The sequence below is a fragment of the Perna viridis genome, chromosome 1, assembly GCF_037379345.1.
Source record: "Perna viridis isolate PV_CMFRI_1.1 ecotype Kerala chromosome 1, ASM3737934v1, whole genome shotgun sequence".
Classification (NCBI taxonomy): Eukaryota; Metazoa; Mollusca; class Bivalvia; order Mytilida; family Mytilidae; genus Perna; species Perna viridis.
Window position 1 is genome coordinate 46337697 of NC_142445.1, and position 20047 is coordinate 46357743.

General features: G+C 32.7%; 2 protein-coding genes across 2 annotated transcripts; both read left to right on the top strand.

Annotated features, from left to right (window-relative positions):
- Positions 1-139: 139 nt before the first annotated feature.
- On the top strand, positions 140-9635 carry LOC148629022 (glutaryl-CoA dehydrogenase, mitochondrial-like). The gene is made up of 11 exons (XM_088542531.1): positions 140-302; positions 1667-1705; positions 2360-2494; positions 3023-3146; positions 3993-4102; positions 4766-4895; positions 5568-5790; positions 7125-7228; positions 7783-7908; positions 8152-8312; positions 8684-9635. Exons 1-11 carry the CDS (start codon positions 215-217, stop codon positions 8752-8754), a joined length of 1311 nt encoding a protein of 436 aa, XP_088398657.1. The 5' UTR covers positions 140-214; the 3' UTR covers positions 8755-9635.
- Positions 9636-14820: 5185 nt separating this feature from the next.
- Positions 14821-19539, top strand: LOC148629023 (uncharacterized). Its single transcript, XM_088542570.1, has 4 exons — positions 14821-15135; positions 16863-17155; positions 17464-17612; positions 19357-19539. The coding sequence occupies exons 1-4, from the start codon at positions 14951-14953 to the stop codon at positions 19498-19500; spliced, it is 771 nt and encodes a 256-aa protein (XP_088398696.1). The 5' UTR covers positions 14821-14950; the 3' UTR covers positions 19501-19539.
- The last annotated feature ends 508 nt before the right edge of the window (positions 19540-20047 follow it).

Sequence of the window (20047 nt, forward strand, 5' to 3'; positions counted from 1 at the left end):
TTCTGTACGATAAAAAATAAAATTCGACACGAAAAGAAACAAAGAAAATAATTTATTACCGAAATCAATATTGTTCCAATATTGTAGAAGTTATCTTATTTTTGTTGTTGAATATTTCTTTACTACTCAGCAGCAAATTCAGAAAAGTTCAAGGTCAAGTAAACATTACCCAACATTTTCTATACTTACGAAACGAGTACATAAATCTACCGTCATGACACTAAGCATTCCTCGTTCCCGTTTATTTAACTTCATAAAGCAGGTAGCTTCGTCAAAGTCATGTAGATGCCTTGGAACAGCACGTATCCTTTTAAAAAATACAACAGTACGGGTTTGGGTTTTGTGGGCCTTGTCCCTGTCCTCCAATGAAACAAACTCGATGACAGGGTCATGGGATATATATATTTTTTAACTATTTGTTAAATAAAATTCTTAGTTTTTATTTACTGAACCCTTAAAAACATTGTTTTGCATGTGTGACCCGTTTTGTAGTCATTTTAGCACCCTTGATACATACTACTGGTAAAATAGTAGATCTCGCAAATTTCAAGTCAGAAGCAATTTTCGCCAATCTGCTCACCAAAATTTTATTCTTCAATGGAATGTTGTACGATTGCTCATATTTTAAACAAAATTGTCAGCAATCGATTAAAAGTTGTCTTAAATAATGAGACTGTATGAGCAATTATTAAATTTTATTTACAATTGTATTTATAAATAGAGGTTTACATACAAATATCACTTCAAATTTATTTTTCAAGTAAAATAACTTCATATACAAAATATAAATAATTTTATCGAAATGAAACATTTTACAGAACCAAATTTGGATGTAAAGTAACAAAGTTATAAAGTTTTGAAAATTGGAATTGTTATCATTAATTTGTCAATTGTTTATTTAGTTGCTTAACTGACAACAAATTTGACACTTTATGAAATACAGATGAGGGAATATGACATCACTAATGAGAATGGCGAACTCTCCTATATCTTTTTATGCTTGAATAATTTTCCTTTTCTTCTTTTTCCGACACAGTCAGTATAGTTATGCTTTTTACCCTTTGACCTTAAAGACTCTCTTCCATGGAAATGCAATTCTGTTTCCCGATTGGTCAAATACTGATAACTTCGTGTCATAAAAAAAAAACTGCATCGAAAATTAAAATTGCATGCCATGTGGAATTTCCTAAGTGAAATGTAGAAAATAATAATTTTTACTGCGGCGGCCATCTTTTTTTTTTTTAAAGATAGTACCGGTACTTGTTTCTCTTTGATTTGTTGTTTGATGTTCAGATCCATTTGGGTACAAATTGCAAATAAAGCATTCTTTTTTCTTCTTCTTGTAAAGAATATCAACCGGAGGACAGGATATAGTTTTTTTTTTAACTATTTATTTTATTAAACTAAATTTACAGTTCTTTTTGGGTTTATTTTTATGAACCCAAAGGCCTATGCATGTCTGGTCCATTTTAAAGTCATTTTAGCATCTTTGATACATACCCTTGTTTTTCTCTATTATATTTACCTTTAAGATATCATTAAATGTACATTGTATAGGATAAAGGTCAATAAGAACAAATCCAACTCTTTCCAAGAAAAGATTTACAACTAACTTTTACAAGCATACACATCAATTACACTTACATTTTTCCTTGACGAAATTTAGAGCCACAAACTGTTAATAAGGACAGTGTCAAAAAAGAAGGTTTGTATTTTTCTTCTTGGTCTATAGGCGAATATGTTTTTCTTATTAATTTTGTTTGCATTTCATGTAAAATCTCATGCTTTCATGAATGAATTTTTCAGTCAATATTTCTTTAAATTGCATTTTATTGTTTCAAATTATGATATGATTATTTATTTGAAAGATAAATCTGTGGTGCTCAACAGCTTAAAGATTAAACAAGTAAATGACCTTGTTTAATGCATTTGTTAAATCTTTGTAATTTAATGTTGTTTGTAGCATAATTCAAGACGTGTGTCCATATATTACAATTGCATAAAAATAATACTTAAAAATTATCAATACAAAATAAAATGGGCATGCCACACCAAAAGAGAAGTCACTTTATAGCTTATTTCTTGACAATTTTTTAGTATTCTGGGCATTGATGATCATATTCATGTACTTCGAAGATTACTTATCCCTTATCATTATTTAAATTTAATTAATGTTTTTATTGTTATTTCAAGAGATAAGCTATCTTTATTACATGATTTTGTATGTGAACTTTGTGAAATATCAACTAACCTGTTGATTTCTTTAAAATATTGTTCAATAGAAAATATATACAAGTATTGTAGAAAAGGCATTAATTAAAAGGGAGTTATATTTTTGGTTTTAATTTTTTCTTTTCAGTTGTTTTTAATTGGCAAGATGCTCTCAACCTTGAGAGTCAGCTTACAGAAGAGGAGATTCTTGTAAGAGATCAGTTTAGAGCCTATTGTCAGGAAAAATTGATGCCAAGAATACTGATGGCAAACAGAAAGGAAAGTAAGTTAATTCATGTTGTCCTAATTTCTGCAAATTATAATACTGTCTTCTATAGATAGAAAAGATTTATTGGGTATATCAGTTAGTTGGAGAAAACTTGTATTTTTTAATGTTTAAAATGCCAAATGAAGGAATGTTCTTGATTATTGTTGCTGATTTTGTTTTCAATATGCACACATTTATTAATATGCATTTGAAAGATGATTTAATATTAAAAATTGCTAAATTAGTATTTATCTTTTTTACTTACGCTTGTTTTTATCAAACCAGAATTTTCTGTTGGATAATCCAGATCTATATATAGAATAATAACCATCTTGTAATTGGAGATGATACGTATAGGCATAGCCTGTTGTCCAATCCATTTGATTTGGATCAATAAAATATTTGAAATGAGAATAATAACCATGTTTAGTTTTTTCATGTTTTAGTATTTGGTTTTGTTGATATTCATCATATTTTTTCCAAGTTCTTTCTGAACAACCAATACAGTCTTATAAGATAATAACAATTAAACCTTGATTTCAGTCTTTCATAGAGAAATTATACCAGAGATGGGATCTATAGGCGTCCTTGGACCAACTATACAAGGCTATGGATGTGCTGGTGTTTCATCTGTGGCCTATGGTCTTATTGCAAGGGAGGTGGAAAGGTATGGTACTGCCATGAGCGGAAAGTTTATATGAATCAGGGTCAATAATGAATCATGAGTACAGTGTCTTATAAAATCCTGTCAGTATACTGGTAATTGTTATTGAGGTTAATAAATCCCATACTTAAGTTATCAGTTTGAAATACATGTAAACACCTTGTGGTTCCTTTCATAGAAGATAAGATTATCAAATATAGACACTGTTAACTGGAAGTATATATTCTAATGAAGTGCACTCAAGGCAGTTTTTAATTGAAATTCTATTCACCTACCGGTAAATGTTCATGCAGTTATCTTTAAGGAATATTAAATTTTCAATATTTCTAATTGGATGTTATTCATGTACAACACAAGTACATTGCTTTGAAAATATCAAACTTCTTTTTGTACATGCTTTAGAAACAGGTCAGATTGTTAGGGTTTCGCCAAATTTTTCAAATTGTTTCACAGTGAGTGCAAATGAATTTGATATGTTCAAGCTATGTACATGGATTGATTTTATCTTGCAACTATATTTTAAGACGAAAAATCTCAAATTTACCCAAGAAAAAAACTATAAATTGTATGTTTTTCTTCTCATGAATGTGGATGTAATAGGAAGCATCATAAAACTAGTTACCTGTTTTCTACTCGAGATATTGCTCAAATTGTACAATGTAAATGAAAGACAATATCATGCAAATACTGTACAATATTGCAATGGTTTATTTGACACCCTGAATATGTATAGAAAGGAGCCTTGTTGCAGGATAAATATATTCTTGAGAAATCAATTAAAATACTCCATTGAATGTTTTTTTTTTACTGTATGATTTTATGATAGCCTGTTTCATGACACCATTTTAGGGTAGACAGTGGCTACAGATCTGCTATGAGTGTACAGTCATCATTAGTTATGCATCCTATAAATGCATATGGGTCAGAAGAACAAAAGCAAAAATATTTACCTAGATTAGGTAAGAAAACTTCCCCTGAAATCATGTTTCAAAATTTAATTAATTTCAATTTTGATCTGTACAATCAAACCTGCTCTAAGTAATGATCACCTCAAACCAGCTGTCACCCACATTGCACAGCCACATTTGATCCCACCTGATTGTTTTCCCTAGATAGTTTTAACTCCATTCAGCTGACACTTCTCTCATGCATTTGACTTAAACCCTTTTAAAGGTTAAGAGGTTACTTTTACCTTTCCCAAATGGTAACTGCTTAATAGAGGTTGCACTGTACTGTATATTCTTGTAGTATGTTTATACTATGAAAAATGTGACTGTCTTAGCATAGCAATATTACAATAATTTCATCAGAAACTTATACATAATTGATAAAGATAGTAGGATTTTTCTTATAATTCACATATTTGTCATCACCACAATAATTTCTGAATCTATAGTAATGCAAAACATTTTCACTTTAGGTTTGAGATTGGCTCCAGTTAACATCTAATTTTTTTTTTATTATTATTATTTTTGCTTTAAGTGGGAAGTAGAGTTGGTTTTAACATCTTAAAGACCATTATAAGTTATGAATGAGTTGAATAGCTGTATGTTACAATTAGTGTGTTTTCAGACCATACAACCATCTTTACTAAAATGTCTTTTTAACCTGTCTATTTCTAGCAAAAGGAGAACTGATTGGTTGTTTTGGATTGACTGAACCTAATCATGGTAGTGACCCTTCATCTATGGAAACAAAAGCCAGATATAATCCATCCAGTAAAACATTTACACTTAATGGAACAAAATCTTGGTAATTATCTGATCTGCCACATTAATGTATATAAAGAATGGGTTGTTAGGCCAAGTTAAATTAAATGGTATATTCTCATCTAACCTTTACAAAAAAAGGTTGGGTGGGAGAATTTTATTGTTCATTTCTTACCAGATAGTTGATAGCCTAATTTTATATCCATAACCACGTCACTTTCAAAGAAGCATAATTTTAGTTGCGAAGAAATGAAAGATTTGTGTGTTATAGTATCTCAATATTGGCAACTGACGTGAAAAAAATCCTGATTTTGAAATTCCTGACCCAATTTTTTAATTTAAAAAAAAAAATTTTAGGGTCCGTAGGGGATGAGAATCTACCAATTAATTTTATTTTGCCTTATTGTTATACAGTTGTGGGTTTTGTAATGTAAATCCATTCAGTGACATAAAATGGTTGTTTAAAGGGAGTAAATATTATGCATCTTTTGCATTCACATTGTGAATCCTTAATTTGATGGGCTTTGTCGTGACAGAATATCTAAATTTACAAATTTTTGATTTGGTGTGTTCTTAATTGTTCTGTTCAAGCACATCTCTTAGATGTGAACAGGATTTCCACTGAATTTATTGGGATTTGAAATGAGTGAGGGTATCTTAAGCATTAAATCATTCACTACAGGTAACATAACTATATTGTTGGTAATTTTTGCAGGATTACAAATTCTCCCATTGCTGATGTGTTTATTGTGTGGGGTAAGTGTGACAGAGACAATAATAAGATCAGGGGGTTTATCTTAGAAAAAGGAATGAAGGGGTTAACTGCCCCTGTCATAGAAGGAAAGTTTTCATTGAGAGCTAGTATTACTGGACAGATCTCCATGGACGATGTTGAAGTTCCTGAAGAAAATATGCTTCCTCATGTTTCAGGATTAGGGGTATGTAGAGCTATATATTTATCATTATGAAAAAAAACTAAACATGTATTGTTTAACATATAACAAAAATTACTGTCAATTTAGTACCAATTTTGTGCTTTTGGTTCTTTACTTAAACCATAGGTATAAAAAAAATGTGAATTTTCTTTTGAAAACTATGATCTATCATCCACTAAAAGCAACAAATTCAAAATCCTCAAATTTTACATAGATATGACAAACCACAAATATTGATATCAAATGAAAAAGTACTTTCACAATAATAAATTTTTTATAAAAATAAAACAACTGTTTCTAATAACATCATGCTAATGTATTCCAATGTGGAAGATTTCTATACTAATGAAGTGACAATAAAGCATTCTTAAATATAAAAAAAAAATTTTGAGTTTCATAATAATTTCCATCTAAGAGTCCTGATTTTCTTGAATTACATGTAACTCCTGTTGAAACACTCAATTTAAGAATAGCCTATTGCGACTCTTTTCCTTGTTATACAAAAAAAACTAAAATTCCCTTAACATTTCAATACATATTCTTGTCAATTATCTCCCCTTGAAAGCTTTTTACAGTTAATGTTTGTGATTTTACCATACATATTTTTATATCAAACTTTTTTTAAATAATTTAAACATATCATTATTACACCATTTTAAACACTAATTATTAATTGAAAATACATATGTCTATGATTTCATAAGAAAGATGACAGAAATAATGTTACTTATCTATGATAGGTGATTTTTTTCTACTCCTTGGTTGCCTAGATATTTGCGATATTATACCATGGACAATGTGATATGAACTAGTGATATGAAAAGTTTGCCGTTGCAGTTGGTTGTTATGTGATTCAAGGGTGCGATTGTTTATCATTTACTATAAAAACTGATTGGTGGAAAGCAATGTTGTGATGTTTCTAAATTGTGCTCCAAACACACACAATTGATGAAGTCATATAGAAAGATTGCTAGAATTTCTGCCATGACAGATGCTGTATGTCAAGTGGCCAAAATATTCAAAAGGAATCATAGAGAAAAAGGTTTTATAATTTGGGAATGTTGAAAATCGCAACTTATCAATTCTCTTTATCTAATTTTAACATCTTACACTTGCCGAGGATTGTTTGTTATGTTGAAATTAAATAACTCGAATTGATATTTTTGCAATTTTCAACTTTCACTCATTATGAAATCTACAATTGTCAACATTAAGAATAACCAATGACACTCATTTTAAAAATATCCTTTAGTACTCATTTTAAGAATAGTCAATACTACAGCAGCCAGTAGATTGGTTTTGAGTTGTAAAACTATTGTTTGTTTAACTTTTTTCAGGGTCCATTTGGGTGTCTGAACAATGCACGTTATGGTATTGCTTGGGGTACGCTAGGCGCTGCCGAGTTTTGTTTAGAAACAGCCAGACAATATACAATAGACAGGTAACATTGATGAAATTTCTTGTAGTCTTTGCTGTTCATTTTTCACCATATCATTGATCATTTGTTGATAATGCTTTAATTTTTCAAACTCTGTTTGTAAATATGATATAGTATGTTTTGAATTGTTTTTTTAAATATGAAATATAGGGAGCTCGTTAATGATTTAAAAATTAAGTGCATAGTATAACCAGTTAAAGAATGAACTTCAGGAAGTATAAAGAAGCTTGTATTTATCAATAACTGTCAACTTTGTCTTCTATTATGACTTGCTTTAAAGCTCTTTATACCTTAGCCATGGTAAAAATGTGATAAACATATGACCCAAATTTTGAGCAACACACAGGCTGCGTCTATTCAAAAATATGAAGAAACTAGTTTTATTAGAATCGAAATAAATCGCAGAATCTCCATTTTATCTATCGCTTGTGGTAAAACTATGTGACGTAAATGGCCAGCCTGTCGTAAAACAATGAAAAAAAGGAGTTTCCGTAATTTATTTCTTAATTATTATGATAAGATATGATATATACATGTTTTCATAATCTTCAATTCAGACATCAGTTTAAAAGACCACTTGCTAAAAATCAGTTGATACAGAAGAAGATGGCAGATATGTTGACGGAAATATCTATTGGACTGCAGGCTTGTATTCAAGTTGGAAGATTGAAAGATCAAGGATTGTAAGTGTTAAAAAGACATGTAGGCTAAGGATTCTGAAGTGTTGTGTCAAATGCTTTTGAGAGAAAAAAACAATATTCATTAAACCAGTGGCTGTGACTTGTATACGAAGTTTTATTAAGTATAAATGTATTTTTATTTATTATTTTTTGTACTAGTAAATGATTGAAAATGGGAGCATCCATTGTCAGGATTAAATATGAAAATTGAAGATATATTTTTTATAATGTTAACTTAATCTTCAGAGTAACACCAGACATGATATCTATGATCAAGAGAAACTCTTGTGGTAAAGCTTTAGATATTGCCAGAACAGCCAGAGACATGCTTGGTGGTAATGGAATCTCTGATGAATATCATGTGATACGTCATGTCATGAATCTTGAAGCAGTGAACACGTATGAGGGTAGGTCAACCAATTTATTGCCTTATGTACTTCTATAAGAAATAGATACAGATATGATATTCTTTTATCCAGTATCTAGTGATTTCTTACCCAATCTAGACTTGTTCTACCAAAATGAAAAAAAGTTGTAGTTTGTTAATAGAATACTCAAATTTCAGGATATTCTCACTTTATTGAAGCTGAACTGAAATGTTGATAAACTGCTTTACACAATAACCTTTAAAAATATCACTTACTGGTACACAAAGCAAGGTAACAGTCCAGGGAAAAAAATAAAACAAAAACTTAAACCTGTACTATTGTTTGCTGCTATATGAATCATTGCTTTCCCAAGGTTTATTTGGAAATCGCACATGCTTTATACTTTGTAGGGACTCATGATATCCATGCCTTGATATTGGGTAGAGCTATAACAGGACTACAGGCATTCACAGGAGAATAAGAGTACAATAATAATCACATATTAACCTAGTCTGTCTGGCCTAAAAGATCTGGTTTCTTTACATCAGTGGTGTCAGCTGAAACAGACATTGTTTTGTAATAAGGTTTTCTGATTTCGGAAGAAAACAATGTAATGATCTTAGCATTATCAACATACTGTTTGTGTTACATGAAAACATCTTTGTCTGAATTTCAATTGTGACTCACATGGGATTTATATATTTTTTATTGTTTTGAACACTACAAAAACTAACATCATTATCTTCCCTGCCACTATTTTACAGGGATGTCTGATTTGCCAATTTTTTTTTTTCAGTAGTGTGCCATTTGCAATAGAAAAATAGTGGCTTTGTTTGTTTCACAAGAATGTAGAAATTTATTAATTCTGCATAATTTATCTGTGATATTGTATATACATGTATTGAATTAAATATTTAAGCAAGGGGATTAAACTATTATGGAATGATTTTTTCATATTTAGATGCTTGTATTGATTGTTCAAACTTGGATATGAAAAGAGTCTTTTTATATTTCTCATATGATATACATACAATAAAAGTCATGCATAATTAATGTTTTAAATGACACCAAGTAATATAATTGTAAAAATAAACAAATACTCATACTTAAATTACATAATTTTATTTCAAAAAATGTGTGTGTCATAGTACTAGTTTATTAATGAAGTTACATTTGCTTAATTTATCCAAATTGAAAGCAGTTTACAAAAAAAAGACATCACCAACAGAGTTACAAATAATTTGGCATGAGTGCTAATGGTGTGAGCTTCTTGATTTGTTGTGAAGTCTTTACAACTTCATTGTTATGTGTAATACTATCTGTATGGTATTGCTCTTTTTAGAATAAAAGAGTGCAATTCTCTTGCAGATTTTTTTTACACATTTTATGTTGCTACCTAAGAGATGTGTATTATTGCATCCTGCAGTACTTCAGTAAGCATACAGTTGAATGTCCCTTGGTTTTAATTTATAAAATTATCTGGTGAAAGAGGACGATCAGATGGACTCAGGTATTAGGGCTTAAAGTGTGTAAGCATTCAAACCTTGGAATTTAATCAACCTCCACTGTGCCTACAGTTATAAATCTTCATTTTCCATCCAATAATCAAGCATGTCCTCTGCATATCTTAGGAAACAAACTTTGTAATAGGATATTACTTTCCTTAAATGTTTTCCATTATGCCTTAATTGATGCAAAATTTATTGGTCAAAGGTCAGTGGAATGAAATAAGGCTTCACAACAGCATGTTTTGTCAGGTTTTTGAACAAATGTCCACTATGTAGCTCCAAGCATACTTGCTATGTTTGTTGATCGACATTTATGTATGTGTCACAATTAATTGCCAAATCTTTAGACTGAAGTTTAAGGTCAGCAGCTAAGGCCACACTGGGCTGATATATTTCAGAGTTTTTATAAGTTACACATATTTCTGTTTATAACTCTAAAGCTTTTTTGAATATATGTTCACCAGCTTTTGGTGCTGGTATTTGAAAATTAAAATTAAGTAGCTTTAAAGAATAAAAAACTTGTATGTGTTAAAAATATTTAGGAGTGTTCCAATTATTGTCCACATCATCGAGGTCGGAGACAACAGAGGCAGAGCCCATAGAGTAGTCCCACATATTTTAATTATAAAAAAGGACGTTTCCATGTGATATGAAATATGTCTCCATTTCAGCTGTTAATAGTTTTTTGTTTGTTTTTTGTTTTGTTTTTTGGAATGAAGGATTTTCTTACATGTTGTATCCTGACGCTTCCGTAGTTAATTCCAGTATTAATGTCTTGTTAAACTGACATATCGCGATTAATCCACTTAAATGAATTAATAGCTAAGGTTTCAAATTTTAAAAGAAACATGAAATATCAAGCAATGCAAATATGAACCAAAAGTAAATGTATTTTGAAAAATAAAAAGTGGTAAAAAATAATAATAGAAATTGACTGATGTGTAATTATACTTTTAATCGAACTTCTTGCAGATCAAACCACATTCCTTTTTTTTCATTGGTATTCCATAAATAAAAATAATTTTTTAAGTCGCTAATACTGTTCACGACTTTTCAGTTTACTTTATATTCGCAAATGATTTGCACAATTATATATTTACACTCCATGTAATGCTGCAGAGCTGTGCCGTAGCGTCATAGTTCTAGCTTCATACGAGATAAAAATTTACCTGATTAAATATCATACACGTGTGTTCTATGGGTATTTCTTGTTTGTATGAGAACGAGAAGTTCACATGAAATGATCGGTTAGCTTTGGACATTACCCAGTTTCCGATTCAAGCACAGGGCTTTTTACGAGACTAGTAGGTCAATATACATTGGCAGGGCCCCGATATCTATGAATATTCATTGCCAGTTCTTTAATCTGGTTCCCTGGGCAATATCATAAGCGACCCAAAGATCGCTACAACGTAACCAGGCGCGTAGCTGCCGTTAGGCAAAAAAGCTTTTGCCTGCACTTAATTTTGCCAATTTTTTTTTCTTTTTTTTTAGATAAAATACATCCAGGAGAGGCATAAATGATGCTCTAAAACGCTATCTCCGCGGAGCTTCCGGGGGGGTGCTTCGCCCCCTGGACCCCCTGCCGTAATTTTGCATACATTTCAATTTGGCCTCAGCTACGCGCCTGGTAATTCTTTTAAAAAATATCATACACGTGTGTTTTTTGCTTGTATGAGAACGGGAAGTTTACATTAAAGAAGAAATAATTGTTAGCATTGAATTAATGTATTGTTACCCAGTTTCCGATTCAAACACAGGGGCTCCTTACAATTTACTATATATATATATAGGTCATATATATTATCAGGACCCCGAAATCTATATAATTCAGGGCTTACTTTCGATGTCAGAGTGGATGTACATCAGTGCGAGAACGGAAAGTCTATTGACCCATCGCGCTTCTCAAATATGTTTTTTTTTTAAAAGAAGTAATGTGCTAATACTCACAACTTGTAATCGGAAATTTGGCCGAAATCTGTAATATGGTTTTGATATTTGGATAAAAGACCTTGTCACAACAGACCAAGGCTTCCTGTAAAGAGAAAGTTTTCTTATTACAGTCTGACCATATCTTACACCATTGGTGCAACTCGACCTCCAATGTATCATCAGATTGCACATCTTCCTTGAAGATTTCTAGTTCTGTTACAGTTATTTCACCAGTTATTTCAGACGGTACCAGATTTAAGCCAGCAACTGCAGGTTCTTGTAGACTGGTAAATCTTGTATTCATGTGTGAAATGATATGATCAAGGAAAGGGATAGTTATATATCCTGAAATAATCCTCTGGTGTGTCTGGTGGCATGTTATCTCTTTTAGTTTGGCGATTACATGTCCTGGGTTAAGATACTAGAATGCATAATTGGAGGTATCACCCCAACCCCTTCAAGTCCAAAGTACACTCCACGTTTTGGGTGAAGTCAAAACTACAATTTTACTTTTTGGTAAAGTCCAAATTCCACGAAATTTGAAGTACAAAGTACGGCTGTTTTGAAATGTTAAGCCCATTGACTTGTGTGCCTCAGTCTAAAGTACACTCTAAAAATGACCAAAATCCCAAGTCCAAAAAGGGGTTGATACCCTCCTAATTCAGTAGCTAATTCTGAAGCTTTGAAAATTATCTAGTATGGAAGCTTTGGACATCTTTCCTTGACAGTAGTAACTTGTTCAAATGCCTTACCAATACCAAGTGACTTTTCCTGCAAAGATTTGCAGAAATTCCTTATGTAAACCAGACATTTGTGAGTTATTATTAAAGCCATGATAAATTCGAACTTTGTGAGAGTTACAAAGTGAGGAAGCATCAGCCGTTCCCGGTTCCTTGCGTTTGGCAGGTGACTGTAATGTGTTAGTACGGGGCGCCGAATGGGACTTGATCTTTTGTAATCAAAATCATTTTTGTCGTACAAAACTATGTTATACAGACTTGTTTTATGATCACTTCATTTTTGTAATGACAAAATTCAATTTTGTCCAAAAAAATGACTTTTGCTATGGAAATTAAATAACAAAAGTAAATATCGTGAGACAAAATTGAAATTGTATGCAAAATGTTGATTAAATTAGTTAGCATCCTTTGATTTTGTAATTAAAATTAAGTTTTGTGGAGACAGAAGTGAAAATTTCACACAAAAGTCAATTTTGTATGTAAATTAGTTTACAGAATCCTCGGAAACCTGCATCTGCGAGACCCGCGGTTACTATGAGAGACATTCTTACAAAATCGTGGTGAGAGAATTCATTTGCATATCCAAAAGATTCTGAAAATTTACGTACAAAATTGACTTCTTTGACACAAAAATGACTTCTGTGACATTTGTGTTATATTGCATGCAAAAGTGATTTTGTTATGACAGAATTCAAATCTGTAAATACAAAATTGAATTATTTCTCAGTTTTGTATGCAAATTAGTTCGCAGAATCCAATCTAAACTAATTTGCTTACAAAATTGACTTTTGTTAGCCAATATTCAATTTAGGTAACGAAAGTCAAGTCTGTTATACAAAAATGAATTTTGTCATGACAAAAGTAACTTTTGTCCACTGAAAGATTACTTTATAAAACCAAATTTAAATTTGTTTGTTATAAATCTTTGTTAAATCTGAACTCACTTTTGTTGAACAAAACTTTTGTCTGTACAAAATTGAATTTTGAATACAAAACCACATGAGTCCCATTCAGCGCCCCGTAGTTAGCAGAACATTTTTTTCTGTGTCGGTAAGGTATCTAGGAATTTCTTCTTCATCTGTCTTGTGATTTTCTACGTTTTGCGGGGGGAAGCTGTACACCTGAAGATAAAGATGTTTGATTAATCACCAGGAGTAGTATTTCATACGTAAATTTGATATTTGATTTCATTCACAAAATTTGATTCATTTTTACCTGAAGGAGGTATTTTGTGAAACAAACTGTAGTCTACACGATATAAACGGCCGTCATAGTTAGTTTAAAGGTGTCATAAGAAATGCCTGACAATTGAAGAGATCAATAGATCAAGAGTCATTCTGTCTCATAGTGAAAATCACAAACCTTTTGTTTGATACTGTTCCCCCTAAAATACTTGTTAATTTCTGCCTTATTGTGAACACTTCAGCTCTAATCGAAAACTGAACTTGTACATATATAACGTAAAACATCTACCTTAATTAAACCAATTTTAAACAGTGCTCACTGTGTACATGTAACATGTTTTGCTATACTTTAAAGTCCTATTCATTTCCAAAAACACTTACATTAATAACAAATTTAGCCCATACATGTAGTTTTTGTGACAAATGCCGGGTACACTTCCCCTTTGCACCCCACGGACCGCCCCTATATGATATGGGCGTTTTCCTTTTGGCCACAACTCTTTTGCGCCAGTACTCCTATTGAATGTACTTACCAAACTAATACAGATCTGTCTTGTCAGGTTCGGATAACAAATTTTAGATCTTATTCACGAATAATAAAATTAAAATGAAAATACGAAAAAATAAATAATTATAATAAATAGTTTATATCTGGTTTTTATTCTGGATACATTTTTAAATATATAGATGTATTTTTTTATGTTTCTTATCTTTAATTTATCCATTTCTAACTCAATTGTTTATTTTATGATTGTTTTACTATAGATTTGTACCTTTTTCACATTTAATTTCATTAAATATTTGGATTTGGCGCAAAAGGTAGTCTTTTTCTGACGGAATAGGACTACACGGATTATTATTATTTTTCTTTTTTTGCGCAATTTAACTACGATTTTTTATCCCATTGGCGCAAAAGGACAACGCCCTATAATATAGCCATTGCCAGTTGTTTAACCTGGTTCCGTATAATTGAAAACATTCGGGACATCACGGATGAGTACACAATCATATCTAGGGAACCAAGATTTTAGCGGAAGTCACTCGATTTTAGAGCATATATCGCATTCATGCATATCGCATTTCGGCCGGATGTTGAAAGTAAGCCAAAATCAGTGACTGTGAATATTTGACGATTAACGAATCGGAAGACTCTTCAGCCTTATGATTTATCATTTCGGTTTTATCTAAGGGAAAAATACATTATACGCTGGCTTCCTGAACAAAATAACCACTTATAATACCGACAATCTTATCATACAAGCTAGATTTGTTATCGGCACGTAAGATAAGCATCATTTCGACTACTTTTCGTTATGTGGCAACAATGTGTTCTGTTGGCTAGTTGTCTAGCACTGACAGGTGCTGTATGGCGTCCAGGACAGACTACCTCATTCCAGTGGCAACTGAATTCTGGTCATATCAATACTCATGTGAATGCTCATGTCTATGATGTTGATTTGTTTGACGTTTCTACCAGCACAATACACTCACTACAAAAGTAAGCACTTGTCGTAATTACTTATAGGTTTTATGAAATTGTCATATTTACCAAATCAGGGGCGGATCCAGGATTCAGTTTAGAAGGGGACTTAAATTGATATGCTGGAGAGGCAATTATTTTTCTCGTTATCACCGAGTTGTGTAATGAACAAGTACTGTTGTGCTGAGGATATATGTACTTTGACATGGATTTGTTCTTTTTCCCCTGGATTACATTCTTTGGATTACCGCTATAACCTTGGTTCCCTTGATATTCTTTTATACTACAAAAATGTGAGGTCGTATAATGGTACCATGCTGCCGTCGTCGTGTGCGTCGTCCGTCGCCCATAGATAATCTTGTTTCCAGATAATAGCTTGAATTCAAGTACGAAGATCTTTAAGAATTTATACCACAAAAGAAATGCTGGCCTTTTGATTTTTGGCGATTTAGGATAAGGACCAGAGATAAGTATTTTCATGATACCCGGGCAAAAATGCACTATTTATAAGTGAATGAATCTGTACAAGATTATACCAAAAGGTGCCAAAACACTTAAGGAATCTCGGGGTTTTCCACATGAACCATATAGCTATTAAGAGCCAGAAGCAAGCATGTTTATTATAGATGTATCTGGACAATAACTTTTAACAATTAACACAGTTAAATGCTACAGAAGATTGATTGATTGATTGTTGGAGTTTAACGTCCGAGCAGCAATATTTCAGCTATATACAGACAATGAACATGAAATCGATGATAAAATGAACATGAATGATGATGAAATAAAAAAAAGGATGGGACACAAGGATAATAGGGTCGACAAATTTAGATTGCCACTAGAAAAAGGGTGGGATGGGTAAGATCGGGCAATTTAGCCTCCTGTGGCTGAGCGCAAAGGTTCCTATTCCAATCGAATACCACGGCAGGGTTCTTTAACGTGCAAGAAACGTAGCATATTTCCCAACACGGTGCACCACTATGGTTTGCGGTCAGGTTTTCCGTATTATAGCCTGACAACCCCAGCATATAACACGCCAGGGGTAACCCAATCCACCACCTGGGGCACACATCCCAGTTGGTCTGTGGGCAGAGCGCCTAGCCCCCGGCTAGGTTTCTAAGCCCTATTTAGTTGCCTTTCACGACAAGCTTAACGCTGCTGCAGGCCTATTCTTTTAACACACCTACAGAAGAAAGACTTGCATTGAATATTTGAGTTCTGACTTGATCTGGTCAGGAAGAAGGGTCCAAAATGGGACCAAACAAATATTTTCATGATATCAGGACAATAGCTTGACTGTGAGTGAATGGATCTCAGTGAAATTATACCACGAAATGCCATATCTCCAAAGGAAGGTGCGATGGATTTATGGGGTAGTAACTGAAACCATTTATGAATAAGAGGTCAAAAAGGTGCTACTAAAATTCTTATCTAGTCGGAATCAAAATTTAGAGCTGTATATCGAGCTTGAATGGTGTGTTCATACTTTCCCAACTGAGTTCGATGTCATTGATCGTATAAAGCTGCGCTCAGCGAAGCATTTGATTTTCATTGTTCATTAATTAAATTCTACTCTCTTATATTTCATTTAGTTCGTTTTGATGTTTTGTTCTTCCCCATCATTCTTCATATCTGCATGCATTATATCCATATTGAAAATTGATACTATGGGCAATGGAAACACGGTTTTCAATTAATTGATCACGCAAACCCAATTTAAACGTCTGTCCAACATTTATTTTCAGTTCAGGAAAGAAAGTAATATGTTATTTCTCAGCTGGATCGTACGAGAAATGGCGCCCGGACCACACTCAGTTTCCATCTGAAGTGATTGGACACAAATTAGATGGCTGGGATGAAAAATGGCTTGATATCACAGACGGTAGAGTTAAGGCTATCATGTCTGCTAGAATGCAGATGGCGAAGGACAAAGGTTGTGACGGTGTCGAGCCAGATAATGTTGATGGATACTCTAATAATAATGGACTCGGACTTACTGCTAGTGACCAACTAGCTTACAACAAATGGCTAGCAACAGGTTCGTTAATATAGATCATTTCTCAACCAAACTTGTCTGATATATTTTAAGAATCAACAACATTTTGTTGTGTATGTCCAAATTTCTATTGATGTACCCTCAAGAAAACCCCACAATTATTATTGGAAATTAGTAGAAATTCCCTCTGATCATGCAATCGTCTTCTTTCCCGACTTATTAATAAATTACGATGGCAAGGTCAGAAGAAATTTGGGAAAATTCACTAGAAATACTATTATTCGGCAATAAGTATGTCCTATCAAGAGGTTTTGGGCTAGCTCCCAAATGTATAAACATTTATTTTTCAGAGGCTCACAGTAAAGGACTATCTGTTGGACTTAAGAATGATGTTGACCAGATCAGAGAACTTGAGCCTTATTTTGATTGGGCTTTAAATGAAGAGTGTTTGGAGTACAACGAATGCAAAAACTACCAGCCGTTCTTGGATGCACATAAGGTAGGCTTTGCGTCAGATGATCATTTTACGAGAAATTGTTCATTTTAACATTGGCGACGGTTGTTTTTCGGCCATTATTTCACGAGGAAGTATTTATAATCAAATTTCTGGAACATGTCTTGAGATTGATTACTACCATATGACTGAAAAATTGTTCCAATGGGCTATAGCACTGTAAAATAAGATATAATGCTTCCTCATGTTGTAGAGAGTTCCAATGGGCTATAGCACTGTAAAATAAGATATAATGCTTGCTCATGTTGTAGAGAGTTCCAATGGGCTATAGCACTGTAAAATAAGATATAATGCTTGCTCATGTTGTAGAGAGTTCCAATGGGCTATAGCACTGTAAAATAAGATATAATGCTTGCTCATGTTGTAGAGAGTTCCAATGGGCTATAGCACTGTAAAATAAGATATAATGCTTGCTCATGTTGTAGAGAGTTCCAATGGGCTATAGCACTGTAAAATAAGATATAATGCTTGCTCATGTTGTAGAGAGTTCCAGTGGGCTATAGCACTGTAAAATAAGATATAATGCTTGCTCATGTTGTAGAGAGTTCCAATGGGCTATAGCACTGTAAAATAAGATATAATGCTTGCTCATGTTGTAGAGAGTTCCAATGGGCTATAGCACTGTAAAATAAGATATAATGCTTGCTCATGTTGTAGAGAGTTCCAATGGGCTATAGCACTGTAAAATAAGATATAATGCTTGCTCATGTTGTAGAGAGTTCCAATGGGCTATAGCACTGTAAAATAAGATATAATGCTTGCTCATGTTGTAGAGAGTTCCAATGGGCTATAGCACTGTAAAATAAGATATAATGCTTGCTCATGTTGTAGAGAGTTCCAATGGGCTATAGCACTGTAAAATAAGATATAATGCTTGCTCATGTTGTAGAGAGTTCCAATGGGCTATAGCACTGTAAAATAAGATATAATGCTTGCTCATGTTGTAGAGAGTTCCAATGGGCTATAGCACTGTAAAATAAGATATAATGCTTGCTGATGTTGTAGAGAGTTCCAATGGGCTATAGCACTGTAAAATAAGATATAATGCTTGCTGATGTTGTAGAGAGTTCCAATGGGCTATAGCACTGTAAAATAAGATATAATGCTTGCTGATGTTGTAGAGAGTTCCAATGGGCTATAGCACTGTAAAATAAGATATAATGCTTGCTGATGTTGTAGAGAGTTCCAATGGGCTATAGCACTGTAAAATAAGATATAATGCTTGCTGATGTTGTAGAGAGTTCCAATGGGCTATAGCACTGTAAAATAAGATATAATGCTTGCTGATGTTGTAGAGAGTTCCAATGGGCTATAGCACTGTAAAATAAGATATAATGCTTGCTGATGTTGTAGAGAGTTCCAATGGGCTATAGCACTGTAAAATAAGATATAATGCTTGCTGATGTTGTAGAGAGTTCCAATGGGCTATAGCACTGTAAAATAAGATATAATGCTTGCTGATGTTGTAGAGAGTTCCAATGGGCTATAGCACTGTAAAATAAGATATAATGCTTGCTCATGTTGTAGAGAGTTCCAATGGGCTATAGCACTGTAAAATAAGACATAATGCTTGCTCATGTTGTAGAGATTTACTGTGATTTCCCTTTTAGAAGCTCTCTAGATTTTTGTGACATAATGAAAACTCAAACTTAAGTGCAAAAAAATCACCATAATATTATCAGAATCTTATTTCAGCGTTTGTGTAAATCAAGAACTATTATATTTTCAGGCAGTGTTTCATGTAGAGTATGTTGACAATCACAGCCAAGGAAGCAGTAAAAAGAACTCAGTTTGTCAATCCAGTCATCGCCCTCATCAATTTATAACACTTATAAAAGACTGGGACCTCACAGACTGGAGACTAACTTGTTAAAATGTCCTTTTTTTAAATAAATAAAGAGAACAAAATTAATTTTAAGTTACTTTATGTAGTATCGGAAAAGAATACCAAAAAAGCTAGGCATTGAGTTGTTATGATCATCGTTTCATCGTTACATTTTTTACCCTTTGACACAAATAGGATTTTTTTATCGGAAGGAAAACAACTGAAACGTGGCTATGGAACATACCTAGTTAATTTGACAGTTTGTGTCGTCATGGTTTATTCGAGGGTAGAGTCATATGTTAAGTGATATTCTAATTGCTTCAGCATCAGCCCATTTGATCTTAATATCCTTGCATTCATTATCATTCTGTATCATTCACAGTCAGGCAATTGGTGTCACATCATTTTCTCGAATTGGTCTTTTTTTGCCTCATATACATTCAATACATCTAAAAAATAACTGAAAAGTATATACATTTATCCGGAAGCAAATGTGACGTAGATACGTTATACCTTTAATATAGTGAAAAATGGCAGAGAAATTATCGGCCCATTTTCCATAGTGTTTGAACTAAATTTGACATACCGTATCTTT

Coding starts and splice junctions, on each gene's coding strand:
- LOC148629022 (XM_088542531.1), top strand. CDS start 215: ATGACACTAAGCATTCCTCGTTCCCGTTTATTTAACTTCATAAAGCAG. Junction 2,495..3,022: donor GATGGCAAACAGAAAGGAAA/GTAAGTTAATTC, acceptor CCTTGATTTCAG/TCTTTCATAGAGAAATTATA. Junction 4,103..4,765: donor AAAATATTTACCTAGATTAG/GTAAGAAAACTT, acceptor GTCTATTTCTAG/CAAAAGGAGAACTGATTGGT.
- LOC148629023 (XM_088542570.1), top strand. CDS start 14,951: ATGTGGCAACAATGTGTTCTGTTGGCTAGTTGTCTAGCACTGACAGGT. Junction 17,156..17,463: donor CAACAAATGGCTAGCAACAG/GTTCGTTAATAT, acceptor TTTATTTTTCAG/AGGCTCACAGTAAAGGACTA. Junction 17,613..19,356: donor CGTTCTTGGATGCACATAAG/GTAGGCTTTGCG, acceptor TTATATTTTCAG/GCAGTGTTTCATGTAGAGTA.